At 51.7% G+C, this 19,885-nt stretch overlaps 8 protein-coding genes across 8 annotated transcripts; 6 read left to right on the top strand and 2 right to left on the bottom strand.

Annotated features, from left to right (window-relative positions):
• Positions 1 to 369: 369 nt before the first annotated feature.
• Positions 370 to 5,250, top strand: CMR2 (Cmr2p; the record flags this gene model as incomplete). The annotated part of the gene is made up of 1 exon (NM_208678.2): positions 370 to 5,250. The coding sequence occupies one exon, from the start codon at positions 370 to 372 to the stop codon at positions 5,248 to 5,250; it is 4,881 nt and encodes a 1,626-aa protein (NP_983325.2).
• A 181-nt stretch (positions 5,251 to 5,431) lies between these two features.
• On the bottom strand, positions 5,432 to 7,192 carry ECM3 (putative ATPase ECM3; the record flags this gene model as incomplete). The annotated part of the gene is made up of 1 exon (NM_208677.2): positions 5,432 to 7,192. The coding sequence occupies one exon, from the start codon at positions 7,190 to 7,192 to the stop codon at positions 5,432 to 5,434; it is 1,761 nt and encodes a 586-aa protein (NP_983324.2).
• Positions 7,193 to 7,730: 538 nt separating this feature from the next.
• Positions 7,731 to 9,512, top strand: APP1 (phosphatidate phosphatase APP1; the record flags this gene model as incomplete). The annotated part of the gene is made up of 1 exon (NM_208676.2): positions 7,731 to 9,512. One exon carries the CDS (start codon positions 7,731 to 7,733, stop codon positions 9,510 to 9,512), a length of 1,782 nt encoding a protein of 593 aa, NP_983323.2.
• Positions 9,513 to 9,679: 167 nt separating this feature from the next.
• On the bottom strand, positions 9,680 to 10,711 carry TMA46 (translation machinery-associated protein TMA46; the record flags this gene model as incomplete). Its single annotated transcript, NM_208675.1, has 1 exon — positions 9,680 to 10,711. The coding sequence occupies one exon, from the start codon at positions 10,709 to 10,711 to the stop codon at positions 9,680 to 9,682; it is 1,032 nt and encodes a 343-aa protein (NP_983322.1).
• A 416-nt stretch (positions 10,712 to 11,127) lies between these two features.
• Positions 11,128 to 12,753, top strand: PTC5 (type 2C protein phosphatase PTC5; the record flags this gene model as incomplete). Its single annotated transcript, NM_208674.1, has 1 exon — positions 11,128 to 12,753. The coding sequence occupies one exon, from the start codon at positions 11,128 to 11,130 to the stop codon at positions 12,751 to 12,753; it is 1,626 nt and encodes a 541-aa protein (NP_983321.1).
• A 201-nt stretch (positions 12,754 to 12,954) lies between these two features.
• Positions 12,955 to 13,578, top strand: VPS21 (Rab family GTPase VPS21; the record flags this gene model as incomplete). The annotated part of the gene is made up of 1 exon (NM_208673.1): positions 12,955 to 13,578. The coding sequence occupies one exon, from the start codon at positions 12,955 to 12,957 to the stop codon at positions 13,576 to 13,578; it is 624 nt and encodes a 207-aa protein (NP_983320.1).
• A 211-nt stretch (positions 13,579 to 13,789) lies between these two features.
• Positions 13,790 to 14,980, top strand: AGOS_ACL085C (S-adenosylmethionine-dependent methyltransferase; the record flags this gene model as incomplete). Its single annotated transcript, NM_208672.1, has 1 exon — positions 13,790 to 14,980. One exon carries the CDS (start codon positions 13,790 to 13,792, stop codon positions 14,978 to 14,980), a length of 1,191 nt encoding a protein of 396 aa, NP_983319.1.
• A 1,258-nt stretch (positions 14,981 to 16,238) lies between these two features.
• Positions 16,239 to 19,862, top strand: NST1 (Nst1p; the record flags this gene model as incomplete). The annotated part of the gene is made up of 1 exon (NM_208671.2): positions 16,239 to 19,862. The coding sequence occupies one exon, from the start codon at positions 16,239 to 16,241 to the stop codon at positions 19,860 to 19,862; it is 3,624 nt and encodes a 1,207-aa protein (NP_983318.2).
• Positions 19,863 to 19,885: the final 23 nt, after the last annotated feature.

The following is a 19,885-nucleotide window of genomic DNA, read 5'->3' as shown; positions in this document are numbered from 1 at the left end:
ATATACGCCCCACGCGTGATCTGTCCTTTTAAATACTTTTTCGCGTAGTGCTGTTGCAACCTTCTGAACGGTATACGCCCGCCCGGGCCCGCTTAACGTACACCGTAGATCGTCCAAACACGGTGGTCAGAGAGCTGCAGTTTAGGCACCAAGCGCGGTGTGCAGGCAAAGGACGGACGACGCCCTTCGGCAGCGTCGGTGTGTGTGCGCCGCAGCACGCGTCCCTGACGCGGCGCGGGCGGCAACTGGCGCGGGGTTGGCGAGCTGGCACCGTTTCTTGGCTGGGTTTGCAGAAAAGTGACTGTGTCGGCTACCTGTTTGTTTACAGACAGGGACAAAGGCAGAGGCGCTCAGAGCAGCAAGAGCAGGATGGACTTCAGCATCCCGGCGCACTTGAGTGCGGAGGCGGTGGGGCAGTTGCAGGAGCTCATACAGGATTACAAGGACGGGAACTTGACGGCAAAGGGCTACGCGTCCAAGCGGGCGCAGGTGTTGGAGCGCGGGGCGGGGTCGCCGGTGCGGGACGGCGCGAGCATGTGCAGCGGGGCAGGGGTGCCGACGCCGCAGGCGCTTGCGTCGCCGTTGTCGTGCCTCTCTGCGGGGACGGGGTTCCACGGGCGCGAGCAGTCGGTGTCGTCGACGATCCGCACGAGCGGGCAGCAGGACATGCAGTCGACAGGGTCATTCTCGCTCTACCGGGTGACGACGTCGAACTCGAACACGATGGCGGTGCGGGGGTACGGGGACGGGCGGGGGGCGCCGCGGCCGGAGCGGCGGACGTACCAGCCTCTGATCCCGCTTTTGCCGCGGAGCGCGGAGGGCGCGCCGGCGCACTTGGACTCGTTGCCGTCGGTGTTGCGGGGGCGGTCGCAGACGTACGACCGGGAGACGGCGATGGTGAGCATCAGCGCGCGGGGCAAGGAGAACTCGATCACGTGGGAGAAGCTCTACCTCCGGGCGGAGAAGGTGGCGCACGAGCTCGGCAAGACGAAGGTGTACAAGATGAACAAGCTCTTGCTCTGGTACGACCCGGGCGAGGCGATTGAGTTCGCGGTGGCGCTCTTGGGGTGCTTCATCGCCGGGACCATCGCGGTGCCGGTGTCATTTGAGACGTACACCTTGCAGGAGATCGTGGAGATCATCAAGCAGACGAACGCGAAGTCGATCCTCATCTCCGAGGAGTGCTCGAAGCAGCTCGACACGCTCTACGTGAACAGCCGCTCGAAGTTGAAGTTGCTCAAGAGCAACTTCTTCTCGCAGCTCACGTTCATCAAGACGGATGATCTCGGGACGTACGCCAAGGCCAAGCGCTCGACGCCGGCGTTCGACATACCCAACGTGGCCTACATAGAGTTCACGAGGACACCGCTGGGGAAGCTTTCCGGCGTTGTGATGAAGCACCAGGTGTTGACACGCCAGTTCGAGAACTTCACTGCTATTCTCAATTCCCGCTCGAAGAAAAACTGGCGCAAGGGCGACATACGAAGACCGTACACGCGGGGCAAGGAGCGCTTCATGCGCTACGTGATTCTGTCCAGCTTGGACTCCACGCGCTCCACCGGGTTGGTGCTCGGCACGCTGTTCAATATCTTCAGCGGCAATCTCTTGGTCTGTGTGCACCCCCATTTGCTAAGACGCCCGGGCAGCTACGAGTCTATTATCAACAAATACAGGGCCGACATTCTACTCAGCGATCAGTTGCAGTTGAAGCAGGTCGTCATCAACTATTTGGAAAACCCAGAATCGACAATATCGAAGAAGAACAAAATGGACTTTAGCTGCATAAAGTGGTGCATTGCCTCGTGCACGACAATTGACACAGAGGTGAGCAACATGATCGTTCATAAATGGTTGAAGAATTTGGGGTGTTTAGATGCGTCGCAGGCGTACTCGCCAATTCTCACTCTTCTTGACTTTGGTGGCATTTTCATTTCTTTGCGGGACCAACTAGGTAATCTTGAGAATTTCCCGTTGCATGACTACAAACTAAGACTTCAGGACGATGTCTTCATAGATAAAGAACAGTTGAAGAATAATATCGTGCAGCCAAGCATCTCCGCGATGATTAACTCATCCAGTTCTATCAAGGACTTTTTACGCTTAACGACCTTCGGATATCCGATCCCAGATGCAATGGTTTGTGTCGTCGATCCGGATACGCGCATGCTAGTCGAAGACTTAACGGTGGGAGAAATCTGGATTTCAGCGCCGAGTGTCACCGACGAGTTTTATCATATGGATAAACTAACTGACTTTGTTTTCAACGCCAAGTTGAATTTCAAAAAAATGCTAGCCACGCTAGAAGAAACAGAACTTCACTGTAGTAGGGAATTATACGCATCGAGCATTGAACGTTTGGATACAATATTTTCGCTTTTTCCCCCAGATACTACATTTTTGAGGACAAAGTTGATTGGGTTCATACACAATGGTAAAATCTACACTTTATCTCTAATTGAAGATATGTTTCTTCAAAACAAACTAGTAAGGCTGCAAAATTGGTCGCACACTTCGGATATTACTAGGTCCATAAAAGATCCACCTTCTGCTGATAAAGAGGTTGCGGTCAAAACGGATAAGGCTCTGAGTTCCAAGCGTGTCGTACAAACTTTTTATCTACAGCACGTCAGCGAGAACTTAGTGCGCACTGTTGATAAGGTCTCCGAGGTTGCGGCCTTTGAACTAGATCATGACAAGGACGAACATTTCCTAGTGGTAGTAGTTGAAAGTTCATTGGCCAATACTCCTGTTATTGGAAGCGCGGTCTCCAGTGCTATTCCGCAGATAAATATGGCAGATAAAAGAACGTTAGAGCGGAGGATGAATGATCTTACTGAACAGATTTATAAAATTCTATGGATATTTCATAAAATACAGCCTTTTTGTGTTATGGTGGTTCCCCCTGGCTCACTACAGAGGAGATATTGCTCTTTGGAGATAGCCAATAGGACGGTGGAAAAGCACTTTCTCAACTGCAGTCTTCACTCTAAGTTTGTCAAATTCCAATTGGATAACGTGATTCTGGATTATGTTCCACATTCTTCTTACTATAATGAGAGTATATTCTCTGAGCATCTTTCAAAGCTACGGCATAGGTCCCTCGAGGATAATTATTTCAATAGTATGGGTATGATTCCGGAATCTGCTCTTCAGACATCAGGTCTCGATTATAAAGAAGATACTTTGGACAGCCGGACTTCTGAAAAACTAGGCAGATTTGAGACGATAATGGCTATTCTAGAGTGGAGATCTCAAAAGCATGGGAACGACTTTGCCTTTTGCAACGGGAACAGTTTCTCGACAGCAGGTGCATCGATCGACCAAAATAAAAAGTTTTCGTGGAACTCGTTTAGTTCACTCGTTGCATCCTACATCAAAAAGATTGTAGAATCAAAAAGTCCATTGAAACATGGAGATCATGTCGTGGTGATGGCAGATAATTCTGTTGATTATACTGCTATTGTTATCGCCTGTTTTTATTGTCGGTTAGTCGTCATTCCATTGCACATAATGCATGACTCTCATAGTGAAAAAGAGGTCAATTATCTACTGAAAGTGATAGAGGTCTACGAAGTTAAACGACTCTTCGTTGATCATAAAGTTGAAAATTTGTTGGAACAAAACACACATATTAGCATCCTATTGAAGAGTCATAAGCACGAGCTGCCTAAGATCACTGTATTCACTAAAGTGAAACGGAAAAATTCACTTGCCCCTAGCCAGTTCAAAACTGTGCTTCATGAAAAATTCGGTCGTTTATCTAAAACAGATCCTTGTGTTGTTTGGATTAATCACGATGATGACGCCTCTACGGACCTAAATGTGTTGATGTCACACTCAACCTTATTGAAGATGAGCAAAGTATTGAAAGAAACCTTAAGAATGACTAATGAAAATCACATATTCTCTGTCACTAATTATACCAGGGATATAGGGTTTTTGCAAAGCTGCATTCTCGGAATATACGTTGGCGCCACTACTAGTCTCTTTAGCCCATCTGAATGTATGATGAACCCTAGACATCTCCTAATAGGTCTACAGAATATGAATATCAAGGACTTGGTTTTATGTCCGGATATGCTATACATGCTTATGGATCGTGGGTGCGCGATGATTGAAAAACAAACTCAGATGGTGGTATCCTCTGGATCAATCGATAAGCGTAGAGATACAGATGCCGCGACCGTGCTTTATCCAAACTTCTTGAGGAACATCCAGAACATTATGGTTCCATTTACAGGACGTCCAAGATTCCAAGTAATGCAAACGCTTTTGATGAAGTACAAGTTAGCTGGCAGCTCTGCTCTCCAGATCAACTACTTGTACCAACACCGTTTTAATCCCTTTATTGCATTAAGATCCTATCTAGGGATTCCTCCTGTTGATGTATACTTGGATCCAATTGCCCTTCGTGAAGGTATTATTCATGAATTTGATCCAAGTACAGCTAGTAGCTCTGTTCTCAGCTCTGCTATCCATTTGCAGGACTCTGGTATAGTAACTGCATGTACTGAGGTTACTATCGTGAATCCTGAGACATTGGAACAATGCTATGAAAACGAACTTGGAGAGATATGGTGCTGTTCTGAAGCGAACGTCTTCGACTATAGTATCTGCCGTCTAGGTAACAACACGGCCTCTGCTAGCGAAGCAAACCGCACACCTGTCCAAAAGCCAATGCGCGATCCTTTCATTACTCAACAGTTCAAAGCTAAGATAAAGAATAACAGCCATACTGATTTATCATATCTACGTACGGGGGATCTCGGGTTCATTAAAAATATCACTCGCCCAGATGCTGATGGCAGGCCCATGGAGTTGTCAATACTATATGTCTTGGGGAGTATAAATGAAACGGTGGAGATACTAGGCTTGACGCACTTCGTAGTGGATCTCGAATCTACAGTACTGAGAACCCACTCCAGTATTCTCAACTGCATGGTTGTGAAGACAGGAGGGCTTCTAAGCTGCCTCATTGAGTGCAATTCAAAAGTAAAAATCCCGGAATACTCCAATCTAACGCCGTTGGTTGTTAGTATGCTCTTGAAAGAGCACGGGGTCGCTTTGGACTTATGTTGCTTCGTAAAGCCCAACTCCCTCAACTATCTGGTGAAGGACTGGCAGAAAAATAGGATGAAAATCCTAAATGACTGGTTGGGGAAGCGGTTGTACATCGAGGCACAGTATGGCGTGAACGTCGGCGAGAATAACTCCATCTACCTCCTGTCGGATTTTGAGAAAGTACATTGATTTTTTCTATCTATATAGTCTATAATAACATAATGATTTTTATGTTGTCGTACTTGTGTGAATTGGCGCATCCAATGTCCACTTCTGGGGTGAAAATTCAACCAGTTAAAACATAACCGAAGATGCCTATCTGCTGCATTCAAACTTTCGGTCAACATTCGTTAAACGTTGATAGCAAACACTACACATCTAGTTTTACCTTCAGGAAGTACGTTACCACAAACGGTAGGCTTACAGTCAAGACAGGATATTGTAGCATCAGGAAGAAAGACGCACAGTCCATCTGCGTTGTATCCAATGCATTAATAGGGGTATAAGTAGCCGTAAAATAGATAATACTGGTCATAGTGGGTAAAGACCAGCTTAGGACAATGACAAAGAGAAGCATCTTATCATCCCCCCAGTTCACCCACTTGAACCTCACGAGCGCCTCGCTCCACAGGATGCCGATAATTGGCAGGATAATCAGACGTATCAACACAAGCACCAGGGCCGCTTTCCAGAATCCAGGGGGCAGATTTCCAAACCGCAGTCTTCCCAAGGTAGCCCCCAGAAGCATGAGGCCGAACGGCACCGACGCAGCGCCAATGTAGGAGGTGAATTCCAGCAGAAAGCTCAACGGCGGCAGCTTATCGGGGGCATCGGGGATATGGGGACCATCGGGCACCTTCACAAACAGGGCCTTTACCCACGGAATGAAAGCTATGACCAGTGCCAGCATGACTGAGATCGAACAGGGGCGGAGACAATTCTTGAGGAAAAACACAACATGCTTCGTCAGAGGAAACCGGCGCAGCCACGGCGGCAGCGTCGACCCAGACGCCTCGATGTCTTCCTTGTGCACCGCGGCCTCGGAGGTGATGATACGTGTCAGCGATCGCTGCGTCGCCGCCGGCGTCATGTGCGAACCCACCTCCCCGTACGGCGCCGCGCCATGGGCGGCCTCCTGCATAGACAGCCGCTTGCCGAACTGGTCCACGTTCGAATACTCCCTAATGAGGTCTGCGATGCCCTGTGGTGGCATGCTCCGCAGGTCGATGGAGCGCATGGTGGAGGTAATCGAGTCCCGCCGCCGGAACGAGCTCACGCTGCTCAGCCGCGTGTTCCACATCGACAGCGGCGGGCCCGCCAGCTGCACCGGCACCAGCGGCCGCACGCCGCCCTCCGAGCGCTCCCCGCCCGTGGGCAGCGTGTTTGCCGAGTCGCGCGTCGGGATCGACTCCAGCTCGTCCGCCGACGCCGGCCGCGCCGCTGCCTCCGCCAGCTCGCTCTTCTCCTCCCGCCCGCTCTCGCTCTCCTCGTCCTCGTACGTGAAGTCCCCCTCGATCAGCCGGAAGCCCCCCAGGTTGAACAGACACACCAGGAACATCGCCACAAAGATGATCACGTTCGCCACGCCCTTGGACACCTCCTCCGGCGTGAACACCAGCCCCTGGTCCATCGACTGCAGGTACACGATTGGCAGGTCGTTGATGTTCGGAAACAGCCCGCCCGCCAGGATCCCGCCCTGCCACTTGCGCGGCACCGGCAACACACGCCGCACCCCCATCGCCGCCGCCAACCCCGCCCCGAACAGCAGGAAGCTCGTCAGGCAGATGATCCCCACGTTCTTGATGTCTGATATCCCGATGTTCTGCACGATCTTGCTGAACGCCAGCATCGGCATCAGCGCCGTGATCACAATGTCCGACACCGCCCGGGTCGCCTCCACCGACAGGATGTTGAACCGCGCCAGCACAAACCCTGTCCCCACGATGAAGTATATCCGGATCACCGGCTTCACCGCGATCCATACCACCTGCCCCAGCGCCAGTGTCATCGTGTCTTGCTTGTCTCTGCGTTCGCTGCCGTGGCAGCATTTTTGTAATCCGCCATTTCTTGGCCTCCAAATACCGTATGCCTGCCGAAATTTGCTCACGAGACGCAAACGCTCGAGCATCATCGCCGCGCCGGTGAGTCACGGGCTGCCGCCTGATCCCAGCCCGGGATCCAACCCCCGGGCGCACTTGCGGCGCAGCCAATGCAGGCCCTTCGCGAGTCTTCCGTACGGAAAACCGTTGCGCCCGCCCCGGCGCTGGCGCCTGTGCCAGGCACCCGCGCCAAGGACTGCACATCTACTGATCCGGGCTCGCGCCGGTGTTACCTGCGAGGCTGTTCGGGACCGTGTCGCCGTTTTGCACCTCGAGCGTCTCTATGTGTCCTACGACGGGACATTTCCGTTACGGCTAAACATCACGTCTTCTCGCGCAATACACAACAAACAAGAATAGCGATAATCAAAGCAGCAGCATATCGGTGGGCCGTGGGAGATCTGGAAGGATAGGCTCGGCAGGACATCGGTAGAACGCGGGGTCGGATTTGATAACAAGTAGTCTGCCGGTTTGTTGAACAAGACACGCAGCAAGGCCCTCAACACGCTGTACAGACGGCTGCGGGGACACAAGCGGGCCAAGAACTTGGAACGGGGGCGGATAGCGAGCATGTGGGCGAACGGGGATGCGGCGGGCGGCGGGCGGCGGCAGCGGTTGATGAACATGGTGCGGGTGACGAAGGACACGTACCTCCCGGCGATGCAGAACTCGCTCACGCAGGCGAAGAGCTCGCTCCGGAACTACTACTACAGCCTGGAGGAGGGTGAGGAGCGGGCGCCAACGAGCGCGGAGGAGCGGGAGCTGCAGCTGATCTGCTACCCGACGTACACGCGAGTGGGCAGCGACCGGCAGTACGTGACGCAGGTGCGGGGGATGGTGTACGTGCAGGGGCAGGCGACGCGGCGCAACCGGCTCATCCTTTCCATCTGCAGGCAGCTCGCGCGGCCGACGGCGACGGCGGAGACGGAGCGGGAGTTGGAGAGCGTGCTCGGCGACGACGCGGCGGGGAGCCGGGGGACGGTGCGGTCTGCGTCGACGGCCGCGAGCAGCGCGTCGTCGGTGTCGACGGTGCTGTCGGCGGCGACGGCGGGCAGCCAGACGAGCCAGGACGAGGTGCTCCGGGACCGGCTCGCGGGGTTCTTGAACAAGGCGGTGCCGGGCGTCGCGGTGATCGTGGACCTGCTGGACGCGGCGGGGCGCCAGGAGACGTTGTTTACGGCGACGGACAACTACGGGCAGTTCCGCGTACACACGACGACGGGCTTCCAGCCCACGGTCATTCGGGCGACGCTCGACACGGCAGCCCCTGTGTCGACGATGTACGACACGAACTTGATTGAGGATGCCGGCATCGGCTTGATCAGCGACATTGACGACACCATCAAGCACACCGGGGTCGTGGGTGACAAGCGTTCGATTTTCTGCAATGTATTCGTGAGCGGCTTCAACACGTGGTTGATCCCAGGCATGTCCCTCTGGTACAATACGTTGAAAGACTCGCGGGGCGTCGATTTCTTCTACGTGTCGAACTCGCCGTTCCAGATCTACCCCACGTTGCGGCAGTACATCTCCAACGAGTACCCGATAGGCCCCATGTTCCTCAAGCAGTACTCCGGAAATTTGTTGAGCAGTTTGATGTCCTCTACAGCGGCTATCAAGCTCCCTTCCATTACTCAAATTTGTGCTGATTTTCCCAATAAAAAGTTTATCCTGGTTGGTGATTCCGGGGAGGAAGATTTGGAGGCATACATAGCGACGGCGCGCAATTTTCCGAATCAGATAATAGGCATTTACATACGATGCTGCAAGAGCTCCATGAGCGACGACCCTGCGAAAGACTGGGATGTGATGGATGACTTGAACTCGCTGATCGCAACCAAATACTTTGCTAGGTTGCAGCAGAGGAGCGCAGAGCAGAAGCAGAAGAAGCCCGCTCCGCCGGTACCCGCCAAGAACGTTCAATTATCCGAAGAAATGAAGGAGGACATACTGAGATCAAAACAGATAGATTCGGCCACGGACAGTGTCACGTATAACAGCACTAGCGGGCAGAGTACTACCGGCGGCACTGGCCCCTGCCCACCGCACCACGCGGGAACCCCCAAGAGCGAGCCTCCTCCGCTACCGCCTCGAGCGCCAGTGTACCCTGCAAGAACATCTCTCAGCGACGACGGCATCTTCACCATGCCGTCAACGCAAAATGATTACGGCATATATTCGGCATTTTTTGACCGCAAGGCTGATGAGTGGAAAGAACGGGTTACGCGGGCCATAGGCATACTACTTGAAAACGGGGTGGAAGCGCGGTTCATGTTCTTCAGAGATCCAGAAGTATGTATCGAAGACAGCATGACGAAGATCAACTTTACTGCGAAACGCAAGTCAGCGTAAAGGTTAATTAGTTCTAGAGGCTTTATCATGTTGGTTTCTATTTAAAATGAGTTGAGAATATGGAATAGAATTAAACAAATTTTCAACGTACACATGCATTTTGAACAGGAGCTTGGTAGCGTGCACTGCGGGTCAGTTAGCTCGGATGAATGTATTCAATTATTGTTTCATGCGGCAGTCAAGGATCCTGATCCTTCCTCAACGGCTTTCTTTATTTCGAAATTTGGATTGGAACCATCTCCATAATCCTTGATGCCAGTCGAGCCATCCTCATCCCGCAAAGCCTTCGTAAATTCAGACAAGTCCCAGGCAGACCCTTTGTCCTCGTAGTCCTCATCCATGTCAGAAAACTTCTTGTCTTCCATGTATTTCTTCAGCAGAACTTCGCGACCACTAGGACGCCTCTTGGCCCCGTTTTCTTTCTCGGCGTTGAGCTTCTGACTGATGCGACGTTTTTTCCACTCTGCAAAGTTCTCTACCGTGATCGGGGTCAACCTAGTTTTGTCCAACTTCTCCCTCTCTGTCTCAATGAACTCCTCCAAGGTGATCTTAGGCTGGTTCTCGATGGCCTCGCGCTCCAGTCTCTTTTGCTCTTTGGTTTTCAAGACGAACCCTTCTGGTAGCGCATGCCGGTACATGCACTTGTCTCCGCCGTTGGGACAGACCCAGAACCACCCGTATTTACCATTTTCCACCGCCTCGATGAAGTACTTACAGACCTTATCCGTCGTAGTCCGCGGGTTCCCGTGTTTCGAAAGAATGACATCCCGCAACTTCGCCTCATCCCACTTGTCCATCGTGTCTCCCTCCTTTTCGCTCCTGGCATCCTGGTATAGATCTCTCTTCTCCACCTTACGCCCCACGGACAGGTCATGGGAGAACTTACATCTTGCGCCCTTGTTACAGTTCCCGAGCTTAAACATCGCACATAGAACAGTCTTTGGGTCGACCCCAGCCCGCACCTTCTGCTCAACCACTGGGTTGAAAAGTGCTCGTCTTTCGGCCTCGGCCGCCTCTTTGAGCTTTTTCTCCTCAAGTTTCTTCCGCTTCAGCTCCTCCTTCTGTGGGTCAGCCTGTGATTGCACCTGCTTTATGAACTTTTGAACCTTTGTCGACTTATTCTTATTCTTCATCCCAAAAGTCTTGTCGACATTGTCCTTCTTTTTCTTTGGCTCGGCCTGCTTCTTCTTTGGTGGCATGCTGGGCTTCTAGTATATCGCAGGCAGCTTATCCGCTATCAGCTGGCTTTGTAGCTTTCGCAATTCCTTATAGAGAACATTAGAAGTTCTCATATGCGGTCTTCACTTGCAAGTCCACCGAAAATTCCTCCACCGCAAATTTCAGTCACGTGGCAATAGAGCACGTGATGAGAGATCACGTGAGTATTACATGAGCAGAACTTATCTCACTTTGATTGGCGTAACAGCATTCACCACAATCGGGGGTATACCCTTCTACTCGACACCAACACCTACCAGAGTATCCCGTCATACTGTGCGTCTACTAGCTGACCTTGAGAAGACTACCTCACCGGTACCCTGCCTCACATTCTTGGTTTACTTCCGTTTTTGTTCACTTTGTTTGGCGAATCTAGCAATTGACCGCTAGTTCAGTTATGGCGATACCGACGCCCTTCAGTCCATGGGGTAAGGCCGCGCGGACGCTGTCAAGGTGTCTTTCAAAGAGGAATTTTTCCAAGCTTGTGATTGCAAGGCGGTTGAACTCAACACACCATAGGGGTAAGCCCATGCGGTTGGAAAGGGAGTTAAGGTACGCGATCATCGGGGGGACGTTGCTTTTGACCTACTCGTACATGTCCAGTTGCCTATCATCGGACACAATCAAGGGTATCAAACAATATGGGGCACCAGCGCGGTCGTTGTCTACTTCAAGCGACGGCAAGGCCAACGGGAACCCGGACACAATATCCTTATTGACGGATTACGAGGTGAACACGAAACTGCGCAGCCTGGAGGAGTCCTACTATGTGAATAGGGGGAAGGGTGTGCTGCGGTACGATGTGTCGCAACTGCCGTCCAACAACCCGATCGAAGACAGCAGGGTCGAACAAATCATTACTGTGCCAAACGAGCAGACACAGGCACAGGAGGAGCTGTATTTCTTTGGCATATTCGATGGGCACGGTGGCCCGTACACGTCCAGCAAGCTCTCCGAGGCATTGGTGCCGTACGTTGCGCATCAGTTGAGCAAGATATATGCCCAAGGAAACGAGGCTCTTACCTCGGAGGCGATCGACGATGCCATCGAGCAAGGGTTCTTGCAGCTCGACAATGACATCGTACAGAAGACGTTAGGCCAGTTTTTTGAAAATCCATCCAAAGAAAGTCTCATCGAGGCATTGCCCGCTGTATCGGGCGCATGCAGTCTTCTGGCGATGTATGACTCCAATAACTGCACCCTGAAAGTGGCGCTGACCGGCGACTCACGTGCGCTACTAGGTAGGGTCGATGAAAATGGGAAATGGACTGTCCAGTCGCTGACCATCGACCAGACCGGCGATAACGCGGACGAGGTTGCACGCATTAGGGCGGAGCACCCGGGGGAGCCAAACTGCGTGCGCAACGGACGCGTATTAGGCTCGCTTCAACCCTCTCGCGCATTCGGGGACTACCGGTACAAGGTAAAGGAAATCAACGGCAAGAACGTTTACGATCTACCGTCGCACCTTAAGATATTCTTTCGCAAGGAGCCGCGCGAGTTCCTAACGCCCCCATATGTCACTGCGCAGCCGGAGATCACGACCGCCCAGATCGACTCCAGCGCCCGTTTTATGGTGATTGCCTCGGACGGGCTTTTTGAGCTCTTGACGAACGAGGAGATTGCAGGCCTTGTAGTCAAGTGGATGGAGAAACATCCCGTCAAAAAGGGCTTTGAGACGTTAAAGTCGTCTGCCAGGGACAAGATCCCTCCCGTTCATGACACCACCGTGCATGCCGAATCACAGCGTCCAGCGTTCAGGTACAAAGATGCCAACAAAGGCTCTGCTGGATTCCTTATGGAGGACAACAATGTTGCCACGCACCTGATCAGAAACGCTTTAAGCGGCGGGGGCGACAAGCGCTATGTATCGACGCTGATCAGCATTCCCTCGCCCAAGAGCAGAAGCTACAGGGACGACCTTACCGTCACCGTCGTGTTCTTTGGCGAGGAGCAGAACCAGCCCGATAACCAGCTGATCCTCAACCACGAGGCCACGAGGCCCCTTGAACCTAAGTTATAGCAGTTTGCCTAGTCTCTGTGTAATGTGGTACTCGCCGGAGGTCTGGATACCCGTCATGTGATCACGTGATAACTATGTATTGAACGTAATAAAATTGCACCGCGGGATGTTTGTAGTCTACTTAAATCAAGGCAAGAAAGAGAAAGTACCAAACGTTGATTCTTCCTCGTGGCGGAGGCCTGCGTCGAATAGGTATTTGTGATGAATTCGAACGTAACTTCGATTAAGTTAGTCCTCCTGGGCGAGGCTGCCGTGGGTAAATCGTCTATAGTCCTGAGGTTTGTCTCCAATGACTTCTCCGAGAATAAGGAGCCTACAATAGGCGCTGCCTTCTTAACCCAGCGGGTAAACATGGACAGTAAAACGATCAAGTTTGAAATATGGGATACTGCAGGTCAGGAGCGGTTTGCATCGCTGGCACCCATGTATTATAGGAATGCTCAGGCGGCACTGGTGGTGTACGACATCACCAAACCGCAGTCGTTCATCAAGGCTCGCCACTGGGTCAAAGAGCTGCACGAACAAGCAAGCAAGGGCATCGTCATCGCTTTGGTCGGCAACAAGCTGGATCTTCTCGAGAATGGCGAGGCGCGCAAGGTTTCTCGCGAAGAGGCCGAGAAGCTGGCGGAAGAGGAGGGCCTACTGTTTTTCGAGACCAGCGCCAAGACCGGCGACAAGATCAATGAGGTGTTCCTAGCAATTGGCGAAAAGATACCCCTTGCCAAGGTTGGCGAGCAGCCCGCCAGCGGACCCAGTGTAGACAATGCCCGCCTGGATCTGAACGCCGTTTCATCAAACCAACACGCAAATAGCTGTAACTGCTAGCTACATTGCTTCCCCGAGAAGCTATCCCCAACCGGAGATCAGAGGCGCCAAAGCTATGCAAGTATCTATACCTATGTAGAAACATTTATTCTTATATTGCGCACCATGCTTCTCGATCTGGATAATTTTCTCGTGATGTACTTTGAGCGCTGCACTTCCAGGGGCCTGCAAGCTACCTCTGACCTTAAGAAATCTTTATTTCCGCTCAGCCATGGAAGAAGATGACAATCATGCTCTGCTACAGACACTGAACTCATTTTGGAACTATCGTGAATATGCTTTGGACGAATTTTGGCGCCCTCGGATGAGGAGATGGAGGGGCCTCAGTGAACATCAGAAAAGGATGATTCCTTGGTATGAAAGGTACTTGCAACAGGTGCACGATGCGATATTGGCGAATTCGCAGTTCTACCACAGCCTGGTAGCACACTCGGTCGACGCATGGGAGGTGGACAAAGCCCCTGATGAATGGCCCATTCCGACTATTGCAGACATGCAGAAGACGGTATTGATTTTCACCCAACTGGTGCGCGAGTGGAGTGTTGAGTGCAACGACGAGCGGTCTGTGCTACTGAGCAGGATGGCCGCTTTTATGGACGAGGCCTATCCTCGCGAACGCGACCAGGTCAGCATCCTTGTCCCTGGGGCAGGCCTCGGCCGGGTGGTGGTGGATCTCGTGAGGATGGGGTTTAGAACGGAGGGCAATGAGCTGTCGTACCACATGTTGCTCGTGTCTCGATATTTGCTGAACGGTAGCATTTCCTGTTTCCAGCACCAGCTTTATCCGTTTGTGCACTCGTTTTCTAACCAGACCAGCCGGCAGTCACAATTGAGAGCAGTGCAAGTGCCAGACATGACGATATACATGGAGGTTGGCAACGATTGCCTGATGTCCATGTCTGCCGGCTCATTTGTAGACCTCTACGGGCCGAATCTGAACATCCGGCAGTCTGGGTACTACTCGAACGACCCCCGGATGCGCAATATCCGGGCAGAAGCTGCCAGCTCGAAGCATGTGGTAGTTACGAATTTTTTCATTGACACGGGCATGAATGTGCTAGACTACATGGAGACGATCCAACATGTCTTGAAGCCTGGCGGCCATTGGGTCAACTTTGGGCCACTGCTCTACCACTTCGAGACCGACCACCATTGCGAGGAGACCGCGAACTTTGACCCCCTGACGGGGGTCGTCTCGGACGTCAGAGAAGAACCTGTCAAAGGCCTGGAGCTAAGTCAGGAAGACATATTAAGCACAGCTACTTCTGTATTTGGATTTAAGCTCTTACGACACGAGAAAAACATAAAGTGTGGGTACGGGAGCAACAACGCAGAGATGACCATGCTAAAATACACATGCAATTTCTGGGTTTTGCAGAAATGTACGACGGTAGGCCAATAGCGACGTTTGCCGTTTGAGGAAACTGACGGACGACATGACGCAAAGAAGGGCTCACCTAATCGTCCCGAGGCGCTGTTTGCCTGGCTGAACCAGGCATCCACAATTAGCCAACTGTGTAGGGCATACTTTTCCTGTCTTGGCCAGAAGTTTCTTGCAGACGTCGTGCAATTCGCTTCCCAGACTTTACCGCTGGGCGAAAAATTCCGCTGTCTGCTCTCTAGGTTACAGTCCAGCGACGTTCCACAGTTGTCCATCAGAACAAGACCCAAATGCCCAAAACGGCGCTACCGTCGGGCAGCTCATCCTGCGGGCATGCATTAAAGTAGAAATACAGACAATATAGACAATGTTTCGCAACTTTGCGTCTTATGCGCTCCTTGCAAGCACGCTTCTCTGCCAGCTATGCACGCCAAAGGGAACGTACAGACGGAGGTAGCAGGTTATACTTTGTTTCATCTTGTTAGGACTGGCGCTAACGAGTATGCGAGCGGAGATCACCTCCAGCGCAGATCTGCTGCAGGCATCCTGCGGTAACTATGCAGCCGCATTTCGGGCCGGATGGGTGTTTTCCATAATAATGCAAGCACAGCACACAGTGAATGCCCCCACTGCGCATCGGACACTTGCAGCCTCCCCCTATGCGGGGAATCCGCTTGCCGCTCGCGCAGCCCGAAGCCGTCGCTTCGTTGTGCCGGCTCTGCTCGCATTCTGTCGTTCTACCTGACCGCTGTCTGCACACACACTAGCGTACAACCACCATTTTGTAGCCACCAAATATCGCTTCTTCTAGATGCATCCGGGGAACTTTCATGCCGGACAGCAGTGCCGTGTATTCCGCATACTCGGCATGTCCTTGCCTTCCTCATGCGCACCGCGCACTTCCACTCCCTGTGTGGAGTATGCAAGTCTGCTAAGAAGTCGCAGCATATCTGGTCGCCCACCAGAGTCAAATGTAAGGCATACTGGCAGCACTGCTCCCGTATAGCGTTGTTGTTGGGCTGCGTTTAATCCCGGCACTGGCGCCTCAGATAACACCATGCAGATCTAGATTACGTAATACCAAAAATCCGGGTAACACATGAAAGTTACCCGGATGTTACATCAGATTGTTTCTTCTTTCTCGGTGGGTGCTGGTTTTAGCTCAAGCACTATGCAAAAACTACCGAGGAAAGTACTATTCTATTGCCTTAATTTACAGCTTGAGATCTCCCCAACAGGCTCAGGAACTAGAAAGCTGACGTGCGGATAGGCTGTTTAGATGGGGCTTGATAATCCGACAGTGGTCACAGGTCAGAACGTTCAATTCAGCTACGATATGGCATCGTCAAGCAAAAAGAGTCGGAATAAAAAGAAGAAGAGCAAGCCGTCGATAAAGGAGCCCCAGAGCGCACCTCTGTTGGCTGTGGAGACAGAGAGCGTCGAGGAGACGCATCCACAGGCAGAGCTGTATGATAGCGAGGCAGATTACCCGAGCTCGCGCGTGATTCGCCGGGCTGCAAACGGCGATGTGATCGTGGAATCACTGAATGAGGCCGGTAGTGGCGTGCAGGCACAACAGGCGCAGCAACAGAAGCACAGTGCAATCTCCAGCAAGCTAGTTGCTCACTGGGAGTCACTGTCTCCGGAAGAGAAGCGCAAAATTCTGAGTATCAGCAAGGAGGAGGTGTTCAGCGTGACGAAGAGCTACCAGACGTTACACAACTGCAATTGCACGGTGTGCGGAAGGCGGCACGTACCGATGGAGCAGGAACTGGAGTCGATATACAACCAACTATACGAGATGGCTAGACAGGACAACCCCAACTCTGATTTTGTTCTGTTTCACCTGAATCTGATAAAGGAACTACAGCGTGGCACGTCTAGCGGAGCAGAGCAACGCACAGCCTCGCTGCAGTCTCGAGGAGCTAGTTTTCTGGATAATATGCGAGATGAGGCGGTCAAGTATTGTATATCTAACGAGGGCGTTGACAGATTAAAAGAGGAGGTATTACAGTTCAAACACAACAAACAGCGGCAGTATTCCGAACAGCAGAGGAAGCAGCAACTTCCACCAGTCCATACCCATAACAGCCCGTCAGACTCTCCTAGTATTGACGAACTTCCCGAGCGAGAACAGGAATCTTTACTCCATACGTTACCTGATGAGTTAGGCCCAGATAGTTCTGAGGTCAACGAACAACTGCGGGAAAAGTACCTTAAGTTCGCCAAAACGTTTGTTTCCTCCCACCCCAAGATAGCGCAGGAGTATGTGAACCGAATGATGATGTACCCTGACATGCGCGCTTTAACAGAAGATTTGATAAAAAATAATGGCCAGGATTTTGTAAAGGCTATGGAGGCATTTGTCTCTTCTCAACAGGATGGCCCCTTACCTGGCTCCCCTGAACATACCAAGCTTACCGCAGAACAGTTTCAGGAGCTGCAAAAACAGCTGGTTGAGAAAGCTGGTTTAGATATGTCCCAAAGTCCAGTGCCCACTAATGATGACCCACCTCAAGACTGTACTGATACGGATGAAATTGACACCGACTTACGGGGGCGTGTTCTATTGAAGCAGTTTATGGCGGGTGAAAGTATAATCAATCAGGCCTTTAAGAGTTTGCAAGGTAGCAATAAGAACCAGTTGAAGAAATCAGTATCACATTCTTCCCAAGGACTTCCTGAAGATTCGGAATATGATGAAGATCTGAACTATTCAGATAGCTATGATGACGAAGATTCACCATATGATGACGATGTATACGATGATAATGATGCTGAATCCTACGACGAAGATGACGATAGCCATCATAAGCACCATCATCAACAACATCTTCATCACCACCATCGTGAGCAGGATGCCGAAGCAGATGACTATGATAGCGATATAGATCAGCAAGAAAGGCTAGAGGAGGGTAGAGGATTGATCCAGATAGCCATCACGAAGTTACTGCAAAGGAAACTAATTGTCTCATATCAGGAAAAACAGGCGGAAAGGAACAGGGAAAGACTATTATTGGAGTTGGAAGCAGAAGAACAACAGAAGAAGGAAAAGGAGGAAAAGAAGCTGAAGAAGAAGGAAAAGGAGAAAGAAAAGAAGAGACAGATGCAATTGGCTAAAGAGGAGGAGAAACGGAAGCAAGTGGAAGAAGAGGCTCGCTTAAAGCAGGAAGCGGAGGCCCGCGAGATGCAGAGGAGAGAAAACCAAAGGAAAAAGGTGGAAGAGGCAAAGAGAAAGAAAGATTTGGAAATGAGGAAACGGTTAGAGGAACAAAGACGCCGGGAAGAAGAGCAGGAGCGTCAAAGGAGAATGAAAGAAGAAATAAAGCGCAAGCGTGATCAGGAAAGAAAACAGCGAGAAGAGGAACAGAGGAAAAGGAAACAGGAGAAAGAATTGAAGAAGCTACAGAGCTTGGAAGTGAAGAAGAAACGAGAAGAAGACGACAAGCCTACAGAAGAATCAAGCCAAGAGGATAACCTGCATAAAGAAAATATTTCCCATGATCTATTGAACCAGTTGGCCCACCCAGCAGGTGGTGTACCGTACGGTATAGTGCCGGTCAAGCAGGAGATGTCGGAAGAAAAAACGGTTAACGATGACATATTTAATATGATCAACGAGGCGACATCCAAGTCCATCTCTACCTCAAAGTCCATCTCTACCTCTCCATCACACTTTAACGCTCTTCTGCAGAAAGGTATACCTCGGAAGTCGATAGATACCTCGTCCATCGGTCTTAATTATGCTTCTGCACAAGCGGCTCTGCCGCAGCCACTGAGTTTTCCTGTTGACTTAACGGAGGCTTTAGGTTTTGCTCAGAAAACGCAAGTACAGACATCTATTTCTGGTCCGCCAGGGCTATCTAAGAACACAGCAGCCAGTTCGTGGGATAATGTTCCGGGTTACGTTCAATTGTCTCCCAAGTCTGTAACTCAAAACCATTCAAACGTCCAAGTCCAGACAACACCGCACGGTAGTGTGCCTGGACAACACAGAGCCAGTTATTCGACTTTCGGCGCATCTGTGGATCCTAATGACACGTTTAGTGGCGACCTTACAAACCTGACTAATTTCTTGGTGCAGACAAAACTCGAAGATGTGTCCACTAGCGCCCCCTTACACTCTGTTTCCTCCTCTACTACGGCACTGCCCCGTGGAGAGACTTCTATATATGGCAACAATTTGTGGAATAATGAACAACCGCACATAGGCAGCCTCATCTCAAGCCACGCTAGTGGGCCTTCTACACAGGCCCCTCTTCATCCCCGGCGGTCGATATGGGATAACAACGCCTCGGTGAACAACTACGCAGCCGACCTTTGGGGTAATACTTCCTCGAATTCCACGCCGATCGCTCCATCCACTGCCGTGGCCTCGTCAATGGTCTCAGCCCACCAGGCTTCCGCGACAGACGTGATAATACAGGCCTACACGCTTCTGTCCACCAGTGGTGGCTTTGTTCCGATCGATGTACTGTATCAGAACTGTCTGTCGTATCTCACGGACAAGGGCAGCTTCACGTTCGGCCAGTTTGTCGGCCAGCTACTGGCCCTGCGGAATGCCAATGAGTGCGAAGTGCTCAGCAACGACGTGGGCATGATGACACACTGCCGGTTCACCACTCCCCAGCTACAGTCGACACTGTACGCCCCGGCGGCAGCGCCCGGCGGCTCGGACTTGCCGCCTCGGCAGCCATCGAAGGGCCTTTTCAGCGACCCCGTGAGCACCAGTACCGTGGGTCTCACCACGATCCCTGTGCTGAGCACCAGTACCGGCTCCACGTCGTCGGCCACGCCCACCGGCTCAATTGCCCTGGGCCAGCCGTCCAGCGGCCAGTCCAATTTCTTCGACTTCAACCAACAACTCGCCCAACCCTCCAGGGCAAACAATATCTGGGGCTGAAGCTTGCGCATAGGCAACTGCTT

Source organism: Eremothecium gossypii, chromosome III, assembly GCF_000091025.4.
Source record: "Eremothecium gossypii ATCC 10895 chromosome III, complete sequence".
NCBI classification, from domain to species: domain Eukaryota; kingdom Fungi; phylum Ascomycota; class Saccharomycetes; order Saccharomycetales; family Saccharomycetaceae; genus Eremothecium; species Eremothecium gossypii.
This window is presented reverse-complemented; position numbering and strand designations above follow the sequence as displayed.